The following is a 20,012-nucleotide window of genomic DNA, read 5'->3' on the forward strand; positions in this document are numbered from 1 at the left end:
AGCTATCACTGCCAGCTGAGTATCTATTTGCATTGATTCTGCTAAGTCTAATCAGCTACCATGAAAAGAGCCTTCTTGGATTATGTGAACATTACTGGTTTAAATGGACTGAGGTTAGGATTTGAGCTTGAATTAGATGGACGTCAATGTCAAGGAAGTGCATTCACATTTGGGAAAGGACCAGGTGAATGTATGTTGAGAAGTGAGTTAAACTGTTGCAGAAAGTGGAGCAATCCTTCTTCACCATTTTATTACATGATAAGTAACCAAAATAAAATGAATACTTTATTAATCAATCATCATACATCCTTTACAGTGGACGATGGCCATTATAGTTCAGGCATAGCGGTCATGAAAAGAACTTTGTGTCTAGGGGCAATAAGCCTCAGTTTCCCTGAGGCCACTGACCACAAAGAGTGATATCTGTTAGAGCAATGTACACATAGTAAGACAAATGATGGGGTGATCTGCAGTAGCAAAAGCAGCATACCATGTGATGCACTAGCTAATCGCATTATTTTACCACATCTGTCTGTAGCATGTGCTTCAACATGGATGTTTGTTAGTGTAGTTATGGCAAGGCTGTTCATTATGGTTGTGATGATGTGAACAGGTAAGTATTATGTTTACAAGCAATTGTTGTAGAAAAATTTTCAAGAGAAAATTAGAAGCACAAACAGTGTTCCTATATGGCACACACCTCAATGTTGCCAGTTGCAAGGAAAGAGAATAGCAGAAATGTGTTATGAGAGGCAGACAGACAGAGGGTACAGCCATTGACACACAGTGTTCTGTGTCAGTTGCATCATGCACATGCTTTCTAATTTTCACACCTATCTAGTGTCGTGTGAACACCACCTTTCGACTATGGTATAGTGGAAGAAGGTTGCACAGAATGACACAATTATGAAGCATGGTATGGTGCTCAGATAAGCAAATGTGGACTTGGTGACCACTTAGGTTTATCCAAGAATTTTGTGGAAGCAGTGAATTTCATTGATGTGATGGACGGGGATGATTTTCTGATTTGTTTTTTGACTGTTAGTTCTGAGTATTTCAAAACAAAAGCAGGCTTTAATGAAAACATTTTAGACAATATAGTGTTTCATCCACAGTGAAAACAGTCTTAATTCTCGTATTTTCTGTATCGACATCATGATTCAAAAAACAAGACATAAAATTCTTGTGTAAGCATAGTAATTCCCCTATCTACATAGTAAGGATCAGTGCAAAACAAAACTGTTTCAAGAAAATCAAGAGGATCTGTTACACTGACATGCTCGATGCCTCAAAGTGGAACTGTTTGAACCATAGTGAGAGCTGTGTACCATGACACTTTGCCCCAACACCTGGCAACCAAAATTCAACAACCAGGAAAATAAATTATGCTTTCAGTGCACCAGATGTTCAGAAAATATTTTTCAAAGATTAAACACTGCAACACTAGCAAGAGGAAAGAGTGTTTCGAGAGATTCCTTTGGCACATGTTTCATTTGAAAATGATAAGTATATAAATTTATCATAAAAATAGGTAAACTCGTAGTTCTCACTTAAATAAAAATGGATAGTTGCACCAGTAACCATTGAAGAGAAGCATGGCTTATAATGTCGTGATATTTGTTCTTCAGGAGTGTCAAGACATAAGGCAAGACACAAATTTTTCCACGACAACTGCTAACAGTGGGGTGTGCTCCACACAGGGACACTGTTTCTGTCAATGAATCTCTCTTGAAAATTTATGCAGGTTGTTCCAGAAATGTTGCACCAAATTTCTAGGGGAGATGCGGGCACATAATAAAAGATTGAAAATTGCAGAGCAACCCACAGCCACAAACGTTGTCATATGCCACTACGTGGTGCTATACACAAGAGTACTGGAGGGGAACACTGCTAATTGGTTCTGCACACGAGATTACTGGAGGGGAACATGAGGATTTCCTCGTTTGAGTATTAGCCAGCATAGGAGCAACTTGGAACAGTATACGAACAGTGAGCTTTCGGACATGCACTTAATATATGAAATAGCTGAGTGCAATGGATGGAGCTGCTGGACAGATTTATCGAAAATGATTCCCAGACAGGTATCAACTGCACCACAGTTTGCTTGTGCATCTGCATCGAAATTTTTGCAAGTAAGAGTAATTTAGCAGTGGCACAGCTAGTGAGGGCAGGCCACAAATGTCGCCTTGGATACCGTGGAGACTAATCCTAGCAGCAGCATACGTGCCATTGCCTGGGACTCGGGAATGTCTCGCAGCAGTGTCCAGTGTGTTTTGAAGGCAGAGTCTGTACACGTCTTTGATCTCCAAAGGGTGCAGTTATTGTACACCGTTGACCATCCTGTACATGTGTATTTTGCACTGCGGTTTCTGCAACAAAGTCTTGGTATGTGTATTTCCCAGCTTATGTGTTGTTCACTGATGAGGCCACATTTTCACTAGGGATGCCATAGTCAATCACCACAATAAGCATTTGTGGGCACCACAAAACCCCCACAGTGTGCAGTACCATGTGGCACAACATAGCTTTAAAGTTAACTTGCGGACGGGTTTGGTCGGCGAGTGCTTAGTTGGGGCGTACCTTTTACCATCCCACTTGACCACAGCAAATCATTAGAATGTTCTAAAACAGATTCTTCCTTGCCTGCTCAAAAATGTTCTACCAAATGTGGGAAGTGGCATGTGGTTCTAACGTGAACGGGCACTTGCTTCTTTTGGCCTGGTTGTTTGTAGGCATTTTAACAGCTCAGTCCCACATCAAAGGACAAAGCACATTGAACCGGTTCCCTGGCTCCCATGCTCACCAGATTTCTCAAGCCTTGATTTCTTTCTCTGGGGAGCCACGAAATCATTCATGCATCACGATCCTGTGAAGCCTGAAATGAATCTCGCCACAAGAATCATCTGCACGGCTGCTACACTCGAAGAAACACCTGGTGTGTTCGAGCATGTCCAGCGGACAATGCTCTGTCAATGTCAGGCATTTGTGGTGTCCTGTTGTAACAGTAAAGCTGTATTCGTGTCGTACACCATGGGTACACATTTTGTCCAATAAATCACTCCCATTTCCTTTCTGGACCTCTGCTATGACTTACCTTGATATTTGCAACCATGGGTTGCTATGCAGTTCTCAATCCTTACGATGTGCCCATTTCTCCTAGGAGTTTGTCACAACATTTCTGTGACATCCTGTATGTTAAATATTTTATTCTTGTTAACCTAATGATTGTTGTTTGCTTCACATCTACCATAATCGACATTGCAGTGAACAAACAGCATTAACCATACCTACACTAACATGCACACACTTTTGTTCTCACACAGAGATCTGTTTGTTATAAAAGCATAGGTTGCTGCAATATCATGCTGATCAACAAGTGAAGTACTTGGAAATCAGTTGAGTTTTACAGTGTCAATAACATGCTGGTTTAATTGCACATCGCAATTTAATAAAGAAGACTAGGAGAAAAACTTTGCAGAATTGCCAAGTGCAGGGGTTTGGAAAAAATTCTAATGTTTCTTAATCACACTTCAACTGAAGGGGTACGAGCAGCATCAGCAATCAGAAAGTAACTTTGATGTGTAACATCCTCTTGACATTGAAGTACTAGTGACATAGCACGACTTCAGGTTGCTCATGGGTGAGTGGGCAAAATGGTCACATCCTCTTTGAAAGAACCAACTCAGCAAGAAAACTGCTTAAATTGCCCTCTAGATGGCTAGGTTACAGGATCATAAATCCAGTCTTCCTTAATACTGTGGAATTATTGCACCGAGATTTAGAGACACAAACATACAATTGTCAATCCATCTGTGAATGAAAAAACGAAGATTACTGTTTCATAGTGGTTGTGTGTGTATGTGTGTGTGTGTGAATCTATGAAGTTTTTTGTCTGTAAATAAATGGAAGCATAAGTTATTTCGAATGGAGATATACAATGTGAAGGAGGTAGAAGCCCGTGAGATAAGCAGTGCACTAGTCAACAGGTCACAGTTACAAAATGCTAAGATATTATTTGAGAAAATAATATCAGATGACGATGGAAAAACAAAAGATAAGAGAAAGATGTAATTATGAAGAAACAAATGGAGAGCAAAGGAAAGGTACAAAGATTATTTACAAAAATCAAGGAATGGCTAATTATGAAGATAACTACAACACTAGATAAGAAGAACTGCATACGTGATGGTGAGTCTGGTGCTTCCTCTCAAAAATACCAATACAACATGAATATGAAACAGCACTCTCAGAATAAACATTAAAGACGTTGTTCAAATAGACACCTATACCAATTTGATTTCTGATTGAAGCTTCTTTTTTTTATCCACCCTTCTGTAAAGATATTTAGTGTCACAATAGAAACATTGTATATACCAAAGTCACAGCATCCCTTCTTAATGACATAAAACTCGTTGTGCTATAGCTGCATCAGTGATATAGGTTGATTTAAGTTTGCTACATTTGCACAGGAACAAAAGGCTTACAGGTTGTGTCACCAATCAAGTTGAAACAGTTCAGTACCTGAGGGCGGAACTCTGAAGCTAAGTGTTGAATTTCACTTTTTGCAAGGTTTTCCCTACCGCAACTTTTGTCACTTTTGCAGCTTTTTCCCTTTTTCTCTCCAGTCCCCACTGAAGGGATCTATACTTCTACAGAATTAGTGCCATCTTTTACAGAAAACTTTAGCAAGAAGGAGTATCTTAACTTAAAATTACAAAGTTTACTTTCCAAACATTTGAAAACTATACACACCTGTGGATCCGTTTCATCGACAATCTCTTCATCACTAAGAATGGGCTCAAATGGTTCCACATCAACATGGGGTTCATCAGCAGGAAAAGGTGAACCTGTGGGTGTTTCTGTTCTTCCACCAGATGCAGCAGCAGGCAGACTGGAAGCTGGAGCAATTACACTGATGGGGTTAACCATGGCAGTTGAGGCAGTGGCGGAACCACTATCAGCACCTGTAGGGACAGCGGTGGCAGAAGGAGGAGTAACGGTAACTGGAGGAGGAGTAGGATGAGATGTTGGGCTGCCCGTTGCAGGAACCACCGTAAGCTTCACAGGTGAAGCAGCTGCAGGAGCTGGAATCACAGGTATGAGAACTGGAACAGGGTTCTGCATAGGTGGAGTTACAGGTCGAACTTTCAAGTTCACCACGGATGTTACTGCTGATGGAGGTGTCTCCGAGCCCTGTTTCACTGAGGCATCCACTTCTGGTAAAACATCACAAGACGCTTCGCCGGGCACGGCCGAGCTGCCGAGTTCCACGACAGGTCCAGTTCCGTTCTCGTTCTCCGACGGTTCCACCTTGACAGTAACTGCAGATGACTCAGCTTCCATATCTGCTTCTGTTTCCGGTATCTCCCCTTCCGATATGGACTCCACATCGCCAGGAGAAAGAGAGTCAAACTTCTGCTGAGCTCCAGAAGACAGGGTCGGTGAACTCACTTCTGTAATAGGACCAGTGTAACCTATTGGCCTAACCACACAATCCTATACTGAAGTATTTAAATTACTAACCCTCACCCTTGTTTGTTAACACCAAAGGTAAGAAATTTTCTGTACCTTCTATTTAACAACCCACACACAATATGCACAACACTATTTATTACTGGAATTTTAACACGGTAAACAACAATAACCAAAACATCAAGAGAGATATGAAAACAAGACTGCATTTCATAGTAATGTAGTTGCAAGACTGGAATAAAATGATACGACACTCTCTCAGGCACCAGTACGTTATCATTTTTCACATTTCTCCCCACATATGTTTCACTACAGGAATTGTATCACCTGTAGCTCCACAATGTAACTTTAAATCACATATACAGCAAATCGGTATGCTGTTATACTTTTAACTACAACCACACATGTTTTATCACTCGACTTCACACATCTGCCCGGAAAATGATCTTTGATCACTAGTTACAGAGGCACTATACTGATGCACTTCATGCTTATCACTGACTGTACAAAGCAAACGCAACTCTATATGTAAGATTGTAGAAGATTTCTGTACCTCTGACTGCATGAAATACTGTGAAAATGATTATTTCTAATTTCATGCCAATGAAACATTGATTTATTATAAATCTGACACTTCTGGCAGCATTAAAAATGAGAAATGTATCAAAGTAGAAAAAGGCTTACACAGTTTTATCATTTGCTGTAACTCCTTGTTTTGGTAAATTAATATCATGGCTCTACAACATAAAACAGGTAACAGAAAAAATACACAGGAATAAGGACACTAAATTTCTGAATATTGTATGTTTTAATTGTGTGACAGCATTCAGAAGCATAAGAATCCAACTTGTCAGCCTAGGAACAGAGTGACAATTAGAAAGTAAATAATAACATGAAATGTACCTGCAGTAAGTCATGTTCTGACTGTGTCTCTGTTTCTGAGTCTGAATATTATTCCAAGCAGCTGCGAGCAGCTGAGGAGCCAGAATTTTTGCTGCAGCTTCCGCAACTTGAGATGGAGCAACAACATGATGCATCTGTCTGCGTTAAGAACACTGACGATCAAGTCAACAACAAAGAAAGTACCTTTCTTCACTTCGCTGATGACCTCATTTCTGCTGGGTGATAGGGGCAGCCACCTTTGCTGTGTCACAGATGGCGGAGTCCTATCGTCAGCACTCGGCAACTGTTGTTGCTGCAGCTGCAGCTGCTGCTGCTGCTGCTGCTGCTGCTGCTGTGTCGGCGGCGGCTGCTGTGGCGGTGGCTGCTGTGGCGGAGGCTGAGGCTGAGTTGGTATCGGTTGTGGTTGCTGCTGGAGCTGCAACTGTGGTTGCTGTGGCAACGGCTGTGGCTGTAGTTGCAGTTGCACTTGCTGAAGTGGCTGCAGTGGTGCAGGGGGACTACGCGGCCTCTTGGGAGAACGTAAGGCGACAGCAGCAATGGCGGGGGCCTGTGGAGGGGGCGAACGTGGCCTCTTCCTAGTGTCCGGCACAGCGGCAGGCACGGGTAAGGGTTCGGGCTGTACGACCGCCGGGGAAGCGTCCCACGGCTGCTGCGGCAGCCGCCTTTGCTGTCTGGGCTCTGTATGGGGATGATGGGGTGGAACTGGTGTCAAGTACGGGTGATGCAGTTCTGGCTGTGGCTCGGTGACAACATTCGAACCACTAACCCACGGTGCAGGTGCTTGCTCTGTCGTGAGAGCCGGGCGTTCACGGCGACCCCAGCTGGGTGCTGCTCCTACCCAATCACGATCACGGTCCCTGTCCCGGTCCCTGTCGCGGTCCCTATCCCTGTCCCTGTCCCTGTCCCTGTCTCGATCTCGTTCTCTCGAAACCTCTCTGTACTCCCGAGCACTACTCGTACTCCGTTCCCTGTCGTCCCTTATTCGGTTTCTATCGTCCCAATCGGGTTCCCGATCCCTGAAGTCCCTGTCTCTGTCCCTGTCCCTATCCCTGTCCCTATCCCTATCCCTGTCCCTATCCCTGTCCCTGTCCCTGTCTCTATCCCTGTCTCTACTTCTGTCCCTACTTCTGTCTCTACTCCTGTCTCTATCCCTATCTCTGTCCCTGTCCCTGTCCCTATCTCTATCCCGATGCCTGTCCCTGTCTCGATCCCTCTCTCTTTCACGCTCTCTCTCTCTTTCACGATCACGGTCCCTTTCACGCTCCCGTTCTCTTTCTCTATCCCGGTCTCTATCTCTGTCCCGGTCTCTATCTCTATCCCTGTCTCTATCTCTATCCCTTTCTCGTTCTCTGTCCCTGTCACGATCGCGATCTCTCTCTCTTTCCTTCCCCCGGTCCCTCTCCCAAGGTAACTTTTCATCTACACCACCACTATCCCACGGTAATGGCTCCCCATCGTATGGTGGTAGTGGTCTGGGGTCTTTGGGAGGTTCGTACTGTTCTGGCTGATGAAGAGGTGCCTGAAAATAACAAAAAAATAATCTGTTGGCATACAAATCATGATACACCGATAGGCATTTGAGACTCATTCACAATACATACATATAATTTGAAATGAGAATAACAGTTAAAATACTACTGTGATCAAAAGAACTGAATCACCTTCTGAAAGTGTGTCGCAAACTAAGTTATAGCATAAACTTTGAGAGCAGAGACCGTAGTCATAGCGAAATAGCACAAATAAGCATAACAAGCTGTTCTATAGAGCTTGTAAACTTCCAACAGTCTATCATTTTTTGATGCCAGAAGAGTAATAATTCAGTTTCACAACTTTCAACACTCCTACTAATCATATTAAATCAACTGTTTCCATGGTCGTAGGAAAATGTGAACTAGACAATATGTTCAAAACTTAGAAGAGTGTACGCACACATCATTTTTCAATCCCCAAAGACTATAGACAGCTGAAGCTCTTTACTTCATATCAAAATCTACTGTGTGCAATTTCTGAAAATTAACTTAAACAGGTATGTAAAAGAGCTAAGATTTTCTGGTCATAGTATATCAAAGATCACATATAATTTATGTAAATGATGAGAGAAAACTGTCGAACAATCGATGATTATGGAGTAAAAATAAACAAAGAAAGCAATTTTGTCTGACAAAGGAAAAAAAAAAAAAACTTAACAAACACGCAACATACTTGTCTGTACTGCAGACATCAATTTTTTCAAGAGCTTGACTTAGTTTCAATCTCTCCCTGTATTCTCTAAAACAACTACAACGACAACAACAACAGTAATAATAATAAGAATAATAATACAATTATTACTTTAAAAAGTCAACATAGAAAATTCTCCTCTTTCAATTTTGCCAAGGACATGAATTAAACGCCACATATACCATATAGTATAATGGGATACTTTCACAGCTCTAGATGGTTACACAATATTGGACTTGTGAAGAATGTGTACACTGGGTGACAACAATGCATGTCTTTTTAAGTGCAGCAATACACATGAACATTGTCAAACTCGAAATTTTAAGGATTGATCCTCACATCATCATTTGAGGCACTTTTATAACATTTATTTTCTTGTGGTGAAAATTTTGAGATCAGCCTGCAACATTTATGCTACACTACAGTATCTATTTTGTATACATAAAGCTTTGAAATCACCAATTCTTAATATAAACTATAATTTTTGGTCAATAAATACTTTCTCAGTTTTTATGTAAATGTGGGCTTTTCAAAAAAGAAATAAATCAAACTGTGGCTTACACGAGGCTGCTGTGGCCACTCTTCTCTATACGGGTGTGGGGGATAGTCTGGTGCTGGATGGTACTGCTCAGTTGAATAACTGTTGGTGTACGGATCTGGTGGAGGAATACTTGTCTCCACCATGTACCCTCTGTCGACAGGTGGTGCAATGTCTGACACCTACAAGAAAATAATTCTCATACAATTTTCAACACAACAACTGCCTACAAATACAAATTAATTTTGTATGTCTTGAAAGTGCACAGCAAGAAAGGCAAAAATTAGTAGCTAGTACTTTGTTTTGACAGTATGTAACAACAGATGGAAGAGCTTAACTTTTATGAGTGCCACCTCATGACAAGAAACATTGAGTTTACTGTTATTCAGCAGTCACTTAATCCCACAACATATAAAAATGTTGGGACAGAATGGAAAGAAACCTGTCTTTAAAAGACGATTTAAATTCTTCTCTGTGTTGTACCATGTTGGTGTATAAAGTATAATATACTGCCTGTTAACATTTGATAATGCACTAATTCACAGAATAATTTAGGTAGAGAGGTAAAAATTGATACAAATGTTTGAAATGATGTGAGATTTTACTGAACACCAAAAACAAGTGCAATAACTGGCCAACAGATGGCACTGAACAGCTACACGTCAGTGATGCTGCCCGAGAATCGCGCATAAAATGAGAGGGAGTCACTTCATCCCTAGCCTGACTGATAAACACATGCTGGAAGGTACAACTTTTAAGCAGGATGGCGCTCCACCCCATATAGCTATAAGTTTGAAAGATCTCTTGTGCACATTGTTTGATGAGGATCGTATGCTGGACCGCCACTTCTGTCATGACTGGCCTCCCAGGTTCCCATACCTCAATCTGTGTAATTGTTGGTTGTGGGACTATTTGAAGTCACAAACCTACCGCCACCGTCTGACCTCATTATGGATGACATGACCTCATTATGGATGATAAGACAACATCCAAAGGTAGTTTCTCACCATACTTACTGATATGCCACACAGTGCTGTTCACAGCATTGTCTCTCGACAATAGGTATTGTTGAAGATTGACGGGCCAACTCGTTGAGCATTTGTTATAAAGAACATCGTCCTTTCTAAACATCAACTGATATGGTAATTATTGCTTTCGTATCATATGAAGCACCATTATTGGTCATTTTGTTAACTCTGTTTTGGTTTCAATAAAATCTCATGTCATTGCAAGTATGTGTATCAATTTTTTTTTCTCTATCCACATTATTTCGTAAAGTACTGGGTTTTTAAATGTTAACAGACTTTGTACCCTACACATAAACTACAAATCCGGCTGTATTAAAATGGTTTTCCTCGAGTCACACGCTTAAAACATAAATACACATAAAAGTTGAGGAAATGTGCAAGCCTTCAGAGACAGTGGCTCGTCCTTCTGGCAGAAGGGTTGAAGAGGAAGGATTAAGGATGAAGCAAAAGTACTAGCGAGGTTTACAAAATGGGGACAGTTATGGAAAGTTGTCCAGAACCCCAATCAGGGAAGACCTACCAAACAGAATGAGACGGAAAGACTAACCTGGGGTTCTGGGTGAATTTTCCATTACCCTCCCCATTTTCTAAACCTTGCCAATTCTTTTCCTTCGTCCCTCTTCCTTCCCCTTCAAACGTTCTGCCAGAAGAAGGAGCCACTGGTTCTGAAAGGTTGTACATTTCCTTAACTTTCATGTGTTTTCTCCTGCTGACACTTATTAAGTAGATTCTTGTATCTATCCAGTTACATCATAGTATTTTATATAATGATGTAGCACAATACCCAGAATAATTATAATCACCTTGTCACCAGCTGCAGAACCCTATGTAGTTGTGTCTGTCTGTGTAAGTTTTATACCATTTTCAATAATCAGAATTAACAATAATAAAAAAAAAAAACCACTCACTGTCATTCATTCATTCATTCATTCATTCACACGTATACACCCTTCCCACGGCACACCCACACTACCCATTCATGTAAGCACACACACACGGCGCGTGCTCACTACTACTTACTTTTAACCCCATTTACTCACCTGGGCATGCTGTTGAACCCACTCTGCTGTTGCACTGCTGGCAGTTATAGTTTCTGAAGGAACTCTAGGATCGGGACAGGGAACTGACGGGGGAACAGGCAATGGGCCCATAACAGTAGGGGCTGGAGGAACCACCGGTTCCTGTACTGATTTTGTGAGAACTCCATATACGGCCAATGTGATGGTTGTGTACCAGCCTCGTAACACCAGACCATCTGTTGGAATCTGAACAGAATCAGAACAGATTTTAAGTGATATACCAACATGACTTCACAAAATGTATTATGACAGTCACTCAGACTTATAAATAATTTGTCAATTATAGCTCACTAAAGCGAAAGGAAGAAGTGGGGATAGAGAAATCAACAAGTAAAATACTGTTATATATGACTATCAACAGAATGACAGCACATCAAATGTCTAACAAGGGGGTTTTATGGACTGCTCTGACTTTTATGATTTACTTCATATTTATGGGGTCAGAAGTTCACTGCCCGGACATCAGTTTATTAAAGCAGAAAAACGAAATACTGAAAAAAAAAAAAAAAAAACCTCGAGAGAATCAGCTCTGAAGATTACAGGATCTCTGAGTGCCTTTAAGTACAAAAACTATATGAGCTGATTAGTAGTTTTGTTAGGATATGAGTGCATAGCATAACAATTTGAACCTTTCTAGCAACAGTGCTTTTTAATAATAGTAACTTCTTTTCTATTTTGAATTACTGGTTTTATGAAGATGAATTAAAATTTTGTACACACAAGTGAAAAGCATTATTGTTAAATGAAAAATTACATCAATAATACTATTCAATTTTTAGAAATAAAAAGAGTATTTTGTTACCTATTTGATGTTTCAAATTTTTTATCACAGTTTAAATTTTGTGAATACTAACGTTATTTTTATTAAAAATTATGCACTCATATTAGATAATTAACATTTCCATTACCTGAAAAATATGAATCCGCTACGCACTCAACTACAGGTGGCTATGTTAATAAGCTCTAACAATTTTGCACTTAACAACGCTCGGAAATCTCCTAATCTTCAAAAGTGTTTCTACTGCGATTTTTTCAGAACTGCATTTTAATGCTTTAGGAAACTGATGTTTGGCCAATGACCTTCAAGTACAATAAGTGAGAAGAAAATTGAAACACACACACTCATGCAGTCAAGGTACAGGACTGTTCTGGGGAAACGTAACATGCCACCTATGGTCACCTCAAGACCTTATCCCCAGAACATAATAATTTCATGTGATTCGTTGTATGCCAGCATTATCTCTTAAGAATTTTGGTAAATACAGTCTTCACATTCACCATAATTAACAACTTGTATTGTTCATTCAAAAATTTTATGCTATCCAAAATGTACCTCAGTTTTGCACAGATGTATGCTGCAGTGAATTACCTTTGTTAACAATTCATTGCTTTTGTGCAGAATCGTGGTTTGGTGAGGGTTTTGGTACTCGGTTCCTATTTCAGCTAGGAACATGGAGCAAAACGTGTTTGGTTTAGCCTGGACCAGCGGCCATTTGTATAGCCATTCGAACATCTGACATACAGTATATTAAGCAAAATTTGAACAATAAACTGGAGCTGACACCGAGGCAAATGAAGCGAAATGGTTAATTCCTTTTGGAAAAGATTTCAATTAGGTTGAAATGAATGCTTAGCTAATGGCACCCTTTTTATGTGCCTGTTGGGATTTTACATGCGAAAACAGTCGGCACTGTTCATAATTTATGTGCAAAAACAGTCATTCTTAAATGATTCTGGGCTGGAGTGGCGCTGATGGTTTAAATTTGGTCCATTGGTGTATCGGACATTTGTCTAAGATAAGTTTTAACCATTTGAATAAATCTTGTTTCATTTGGATTTTATGTGCAAAAAACACGTATTTCTGGTAGGTTTTTGAAGCATGCCAATTCCACACTTTTAAACTTCAGACAGTCAAATGGATCAAGCTAAAACAATTTTTTTTTTTTTATCCAATAACCTTTAACCATCGTCGAGATGCAAGGGTTTACACTCAACCTAAATGTACATGCAAAATTCATTCTTAAGCAAACTGAATGTGTGGAAACAGTTTAAAAGTTAGTCAAATAAATAAAAAATGCATTCTTGCAATAAAACTGAAAACTCCCTTTCAAAAACCTAGCTTCATTTGCATTTTACATGCAGAAAACATGTTTGTTGAGAGTTTTTAATGCGTGCCACTTCTCTATTTCAAAACTGTAGGTATCATTTCAAATTTTGCAAGAAGGTAGACAAATACATGTAACTGATGGTCATTCTGTTGTTTTGTAAAAGCTTCATCTGTTGTCACAATACAAGCAACGTGGTTCAAAAGACAATGCAAAAACTTATATTGCATCAGTTGTAGCCCAAGTTAAACAAAAAATGACATTGGCTGCCAGGCTATGGCTGTCTAATATCAAAATTTTGGTAGAGTAAAAATTGGGAACTACAATGAAAAATGCTACTATCATAGCACAAAAGAAGGGGAGTATGTCCTGGGCAAAGTTGGGGATGTAAAAGAAGGGAACTAGCTTTTGGACTTATCTGGCACCTCCAAAGGCATTTACATCAAAACATTCTTGACATATTTGCACTTTTATTGCAATTTGACCCTACATCCCCAGGCAGTGAGCTCTCTTAAAACTTACCCCTTGTTTCGTGTACGGTGAGGGGTGCGAGAACAAACAAATATAAATTTAATGTAATGGAAGGAAACATTCCACGTGGGAAAAATTATATATAAAAACAAAGATGAGGTGACTTACCGAACAAAAGCGCTGGCAGGTCGATAGACACACAAACAAACACAAACATACACACAAAATTCAAGCTTTCGCAACAAACTGTTGCCTCATCAGGAAAGAGGGAAGGAGAGGGGAAGACGAAAGGAAGTGGGTTTTAAGGGAGAGGGTAAGGAGTCATTCCAATCCCGGAAAGACTTACCTTAGGGGGAAAAAAGGACAGGTATACACTCACACACACACGCACATATCCATCCACACATACAGACACAAGCAGACATATGTGTGGATGGATATGTGCGTGTGTGCGAGTGTATACCTGTCCTTTTTCCCCCTAAGGTAAGTCTTTCCGCTCCCGGGATTGGAATGACTCCTTACCCTCTCCCTTAAAACCCACTTCCTTTCGTCTTCCCCTCTCCTTCCCTCTTTCCTGATGAGGCAACAGTTTGTTGCGAAAGCTTGAATTTTGTGTGTATGTTTGTGTTTGTTTGTGTGTCTATCGACCTGCCAGCGCTTTTGTTCGGTAAGTCACCTCATCTTTGTTTTTATATACAAATATAAATTTATGTACTTTTCGAGTATGGGATGCATCTACAATAGGAAGTATACAACAGTGGGAGTGCATCTATAATAGAAAGTATCCCACAGCAAACTAAACTTAAGTGACATGTAATGTCATATTGCACAACATGACAAATACCATGTTGGATGGCAAATGGCGTGTGTCACATTATACGACATGACATCGTGCATCTATAATAGAAAGTATCCCACAGCAAACTAAACTTAAGTGACATGTAATGTCATATTGCATGACATGACAAATACCATGTTGGATGACAAATGGCGTGTGTCACATTACACAACATGACATCATGGATCATGTTACTTTACTTGACAGGATGCATTACATTACTTGACATGGGTGCTAATACTAACAATTAAAAAAGTGTGAATATGTAAAGATGTTTTGATTTAAACATCTTTGAAGCAGCCAGATAAATCAAGAGCTAGTTCCCTTCATTTACATTCCTACTGCCCACGATATATTTGCCTTTTGTATGCTACGATATGAGAATTTTTAATTCTGGTTAATACTATACCCACATTTAATTTATATTAAGTAGTTTTCACACATTAGACAAAAAATTAATCATTCCTAGGAGGCATCCTGTTAATATTATGTAACACTGCCTCTATGCTTGATAATGGCCTCAATTCACCGAGAATGAGTGTCCACAAGCATTTTCAGCCATAGGTAGCTGAAGCCACTCACTGATGATTAGACCCCATAGAACTACCAACTTAAAACGATGTTCATTGTTACATGTCACCTGACACGCCAAATAGTTCCATACATTTTCTATGAGATTAAGATCAGTGATTTAGTAGGGCAGTCCAGGTGCTATAAAGTGGCTGAGTGTTCATCAAACAAGGAACATATGAGTACAGTCCTGTAAAAGTGGCTATTGTTACCTTGGAAAATGGGAGTGTCCACAGCATACTCATCATGAAGATGTGGAAGACAGGACAACACATGGTCACAAAGATATTACCTGTCTGTATTCCCATAAGTTCTTTGAACAATAAGAGATATTTACAAAAGACAGGAAAATCAGGGTTTAACATCCTCTTAAGGGAGAAACTATTACAGACTGGGCACAAGCTCAATTTGAGAAAGTAATCAGCAATTTTTTTCCCAATCTTATTGGGATTTAATGTCCACTTTAAAATTTGAGTTTACACAGAGATATTAATCAAGCCTTTAACATGTATAGGTATTCTCTTACAGTCATTCTTTCAGACAAATTAATTAAAGCAAATTTCTGGAACATGATGAAAAATAGAGTAAATGGTAGTTACTTAATTGTACTGTACATTTGCAAGAGTGGTACACTGCAGCAGGACTCACTATAGGACAAAATGTTACGAATGACATACCATGAGAATACTCTGAATAGAACATAGTAAAATCAGCAGATAGGGGGGTACATCGATTGTGGGTATCATTAAGGAAATGACAAGAATAATTTATGCCATGCTACTTAAGGAAGAGAAAAACACATTAAACAAACTTTACAAAAGTATCAATCTCTGCAGAATCCTTGCACATATCTCAGTTTGAATACAATAAATTTTCTCGAGACAGAGAAGTTTAGAAAAGCATTGCTCACGCAAAACTCAGCTTCCCCTTTTCTCACAAGATATACTGCGAACTGTGGATGAAGAGCAACAGGCAGATTCCATATTTCTAGATTTCTGGATAGCATTTGATACGGTGTGACACTGCTGGCTGTTTACGGAGATACGAACATACGGAATAAGTTCGCAGATATGTGAGTGGCTCAAAGACTTCTTAAATAATAAAACCCAGTATGTTGTCCTTCATGACAAGTGTTCACCAGAGACAAGGGCATCGTCAGGGGTGCCCCAGAAAAGTGTGAGGGATCTGCTGTTCTTCTCTATATACATAAATGATTTGGTGAACAGGGTGGGCAGCAATCTGCAGTCAATTGCTGATAATGCAGTGGTGAACAGTAAGGTGTTGAAGTTGTGTAACTGTAGACAACTTAGATAAAATTTCCAGCTGGTGTGATGAATGGCAGCTAGCGCTAAACGTGGAAAAATGCAAGAAGCACAAACCTGTAATGTTTGGATACAGTATTACTAGTGTCCTGTTTGACACAGTAAATCATTTAAATTTCTGGCTGTAATGTTGCCAAGCGATATGAGATGGAATGTGCATAGAGGGTCAACTTCAGTTTATTGTGAGAATTTTAGGAAAGAGTGGTTCACTGTAAACAAGACTGCATATAGGATGCTGGTGTGACCTATTCATGAGTCTTGCTGGAGTTTTTGGGACCAGTACCAGGTCGGATTGAAAGAAGAAATCGAAGCAATTCAGAGTCACGCTGCTAGATTTTTTACCATTGGCTTCGAACAACACAGAAGTGTTATGGAGATGCTTCAGGAACTCAAATGGGAATCCCTGGAGGGAAGGTGATGTTCTTTTCAAAAAACTCTATTGAGAAAATTTAGAGAACCGGCATTTGAAGCTGACTGCTGAACAATTCTACTGCCGCCAACATATATTGCACATAAGGAGCACAAAGATAAGATACGAGAAATCAGGATTCATACGAAGGTATATAGACAGTCATTTTTCCCTCACTCTATTTGCGAGTGGAACAGGAAAGGAAATGACTAGTAGTGGTACAGGGTACCCTCCGCTATACACCGTACAGTGGCTTGTGGAGTATCAATGTAGATGCAGATATTGCTCCAGTCATATTACATTTCCTCAAAATTAGTTTCAGGTGGTACTGCAGCAAAGTGTTACTTTCACTCGAATATCCACCTCTACTATTCTGCAACTAGTAGACGTTGTCAGAGTGCATTAGAAACATCTGTATATGATTTTACTGCTCTCCATTCCTAAAAGAACAAGGATGGGAAGACAGATTTTTTTTTATTAGAGAAAGAGAGAGAGAGAGAGAGAGAGAGAGGTGGAAATAAATTTTGTAAAAAGTAAAAGTATTCAATAGATCAGAGTTTTCATCTGACACAGTAATTTCAATGCAGAAAGTTTCATTACTACTCTGTAACATCAGCACTACAATGAATCATGAACAAATGAATTACAACAGCAGAATAAAACAAAATAATTAGGAAAAAAGATTAATTCCCACTGAAATGGAGCTTTATTACATTTTTGTCCTAAATATTTAGGAAATATCAACAAGTTTAAGGGAAACACTTACCCTTCTGTCACATTCTAACTGAATGTTTACATTCTGCTTGTATTCTAAGTCACCAAGGCTCTCAAATGTTGAAGCTCCCGGTTTACTCAGATCATTCACGAAGAACTCTATTTCAAACTGCGAGGGGTTTGTTGCACTGTGAAAGACAGGAATATTCACTGTTAGTCTCTCACACAACAATTCACACTCTGAGCAAAAGACAATTATTCACATTCTTTGAATATAAACAACTGATGAAAAAAAAACACACACACTCAGCTCTTTGCAAGAGCTTTACTTCTGCAAATATCATGTCATCACACGTCAAGTATCAACAAAAAAATGCACTTTTGAAAACTCGCAGTCACAATGACCGGAAGCAATGTGGATAAATTTTTTGTACACTTGGCTACTCAATACATACAAAGCAATTTTTTGTAATGTTGTTGTTGTTGTTGTTGTTGTTGTTGTTGTGGTCTTCTGTCTTGAGACTGGATTGATGCAGCTCTCCATGCTACTCTATCCTGTGCAAGCTTCTTCATCTCCCAGTACCTACTGCAACCTACATCCCTCTGAATCTGCTTAGTGTATTCATCTCTTGGTCTCCCTCTATGATTTTTACCCTCCACGCTGCCCTCCAATACTAAACTGGTGATCCCTTGATGCCTCAGAACATGTCCTACCAACCGATCCCTTCTTCTTGTCAAGTTGTGCCACAAACTCCTCTTCTCCCCAGACCTATTCAATACCTCCTCATTAGTTATGTGATCTACCCATCTAATCTTCAGCATTCTTCTGTAGCACCACATTTCGAAAGCTTCTATTCTCTTCTTGTCCAAACTATTTATCGTCCATGTTTCACTTCCATATATGGCTACACTCCATACAAATACTTTCAGAAAAGACTTCCTGACACTTAAATCTATACTAGATGTTAACAAATTTATCTTCTTCATCAACGCTTTCCTTGCCATTGCCAGTCTATATACTGTGAATAAATTGTTCAACAAACAAACGGTGTTCATAAAACTTCATACTTTTACTTCTACTTTTATGGGCCAAGCTCACGTCGAATTGAACACAACTTAGTTTAAAATGGAAATGGCACGTGTCCATGGTGCTTCATTCATGTTACCTCTACGATATTTATTAACAGTGCACCGGAATGTGTGTTGTTACCACAAGAATCAACAAATGAAGTAAAGGTAGCGTGCAAAGAATGGAAGAAGGATGATGCAAGTGCAGCAAATCTAATAGAAGATGTGCTACATAAATAAGCTTAAATAAGCTGCTGAACTTGTGTTGACATGCAATATTGCTAAAGTAGTATGCACAGTCTGAATGTAGCAGCACACAATGTTTAAATATGTTAACCGAAACCTTTTTTCAGGTCAAGCACAACATGACACACGATATTAGGACACATGTAACTCGGCTGCAAAAGTGATCCATATATCTAAATGAAGAATAAAAAAAATGTGAAGAGAATATGCTGGCTGAAAGAATAGTAAATGGTTGAATTTTTTCTATGTTGGGAAGGGAATGAGGTAATTTTATAGATCTCTGGGATATAATACCATTGGCAAAACAGAGTTTGAATTTACTTATTGAAAACTTCTTTGCTACTGGATTGCATGAACAAAATACAATCGAAAAACTACATTTGTCATTTCTAATGCACAAAAGGAATGAAATAGTTACCAGTTAGGTGAAGATGTCAAAAGAGTGAACAGCAGTGTGTCCATGAACACATGTGACAGAAATAATGAGTGACAAAATGAGAAGGTGAGCGAAGACAATGCGTTTACTTCATTCATCATCTGTGCAGCTACTGGAAGCTGCGACAGTGGTGCTATGAAACATATCACTCCAATTAAACAGTTCTTTGTTTTGCAAAGTGAATTTGACATCCTTGATGTGATTTCATTAGGAAAACAAGATAATGGCATGTGTGCATTTGCTCAGGGAACAGGTTATATCAAAATAAGACAAAGCAGTGAATGGAACAGTGGCAGAATGGACAAAGTTTTATATGTGACTGATGCAAGTGTTTATTTGTTCTCAGCCAAGGAGTGTAAAAGTATTAGGAGTTGGAAGAAAATCCATTGGCAGCATTTTCATGACAGATTATATGGAAAATGGGCTGTATGTGTTGACTATGCATGTTATAAGACCAGAAAACAGAAATCAAATGAACTTGTGACACCATCTGAAACACCACAAATGTGCCACACAAGACTGAGGCATCAAAATTAATAACACGTCAAGAACATCTAGAAAAAACTTGACATCTTTACAGAATGTTGCAAGGC

The 20,012-nt window shown here is 39.5% G+C and overlaps 1 protein-coding gene across 1 annotated transcript in view; it reads right to left on the minus strand.

The window, feature by feature from the left end:
- Nucleotides 1–20,012, minus strand: part of LOC124787733 (protein virilizer) — a 107,001-nt gene that overhangs the window by 59,462 nt on the left and 27,527 nt on the right. The window contains exons 3-7 of the mRNA XM_047254582.1: nucleotides 17,722–17,857; nucleotides 11,202–11,426; nucleotides 9,157–9,315; nucleotides 6,559–7,894; nucleotides 4,753–5,453 (exon numbers count right to left, since the gene is read on the minus strand). Of these exons, the coding sequence (XP_047110538.1) occupies nucleotides 4,753–5,453; nucleotides 6,559–7,894; nucleotides 9,157–9,315; nucleotides 11,202–11,426; nucleotides 17,722–17,857 (2,557 nt within the window). The remainder of the gene's footprint in view (nucleotides 1–4,752; nucleotides 5,454–6,558; nucleotides 7,895–9,156; nucleotides 9,316–11,201; nucleotides 11,427–17,721; nucleotides 17,858–20,012) is intronic.

This window comes from Schistocerca piceifrons, chromosome 3, assembly GCF_021461385.2.
Source record: "Schistocerca piceifrons isolate TAMUIC-IGC-003096 chromosome 3, iqSchPice1.1, whole genome shotgun sequence".
Classification (NCBI taxonomy): Eukaryota; Metazoa; Arthropoda; class Insecta; order Orthoptera; family Acrididae; genus Schistocerca; species Schistocerca piceifrons.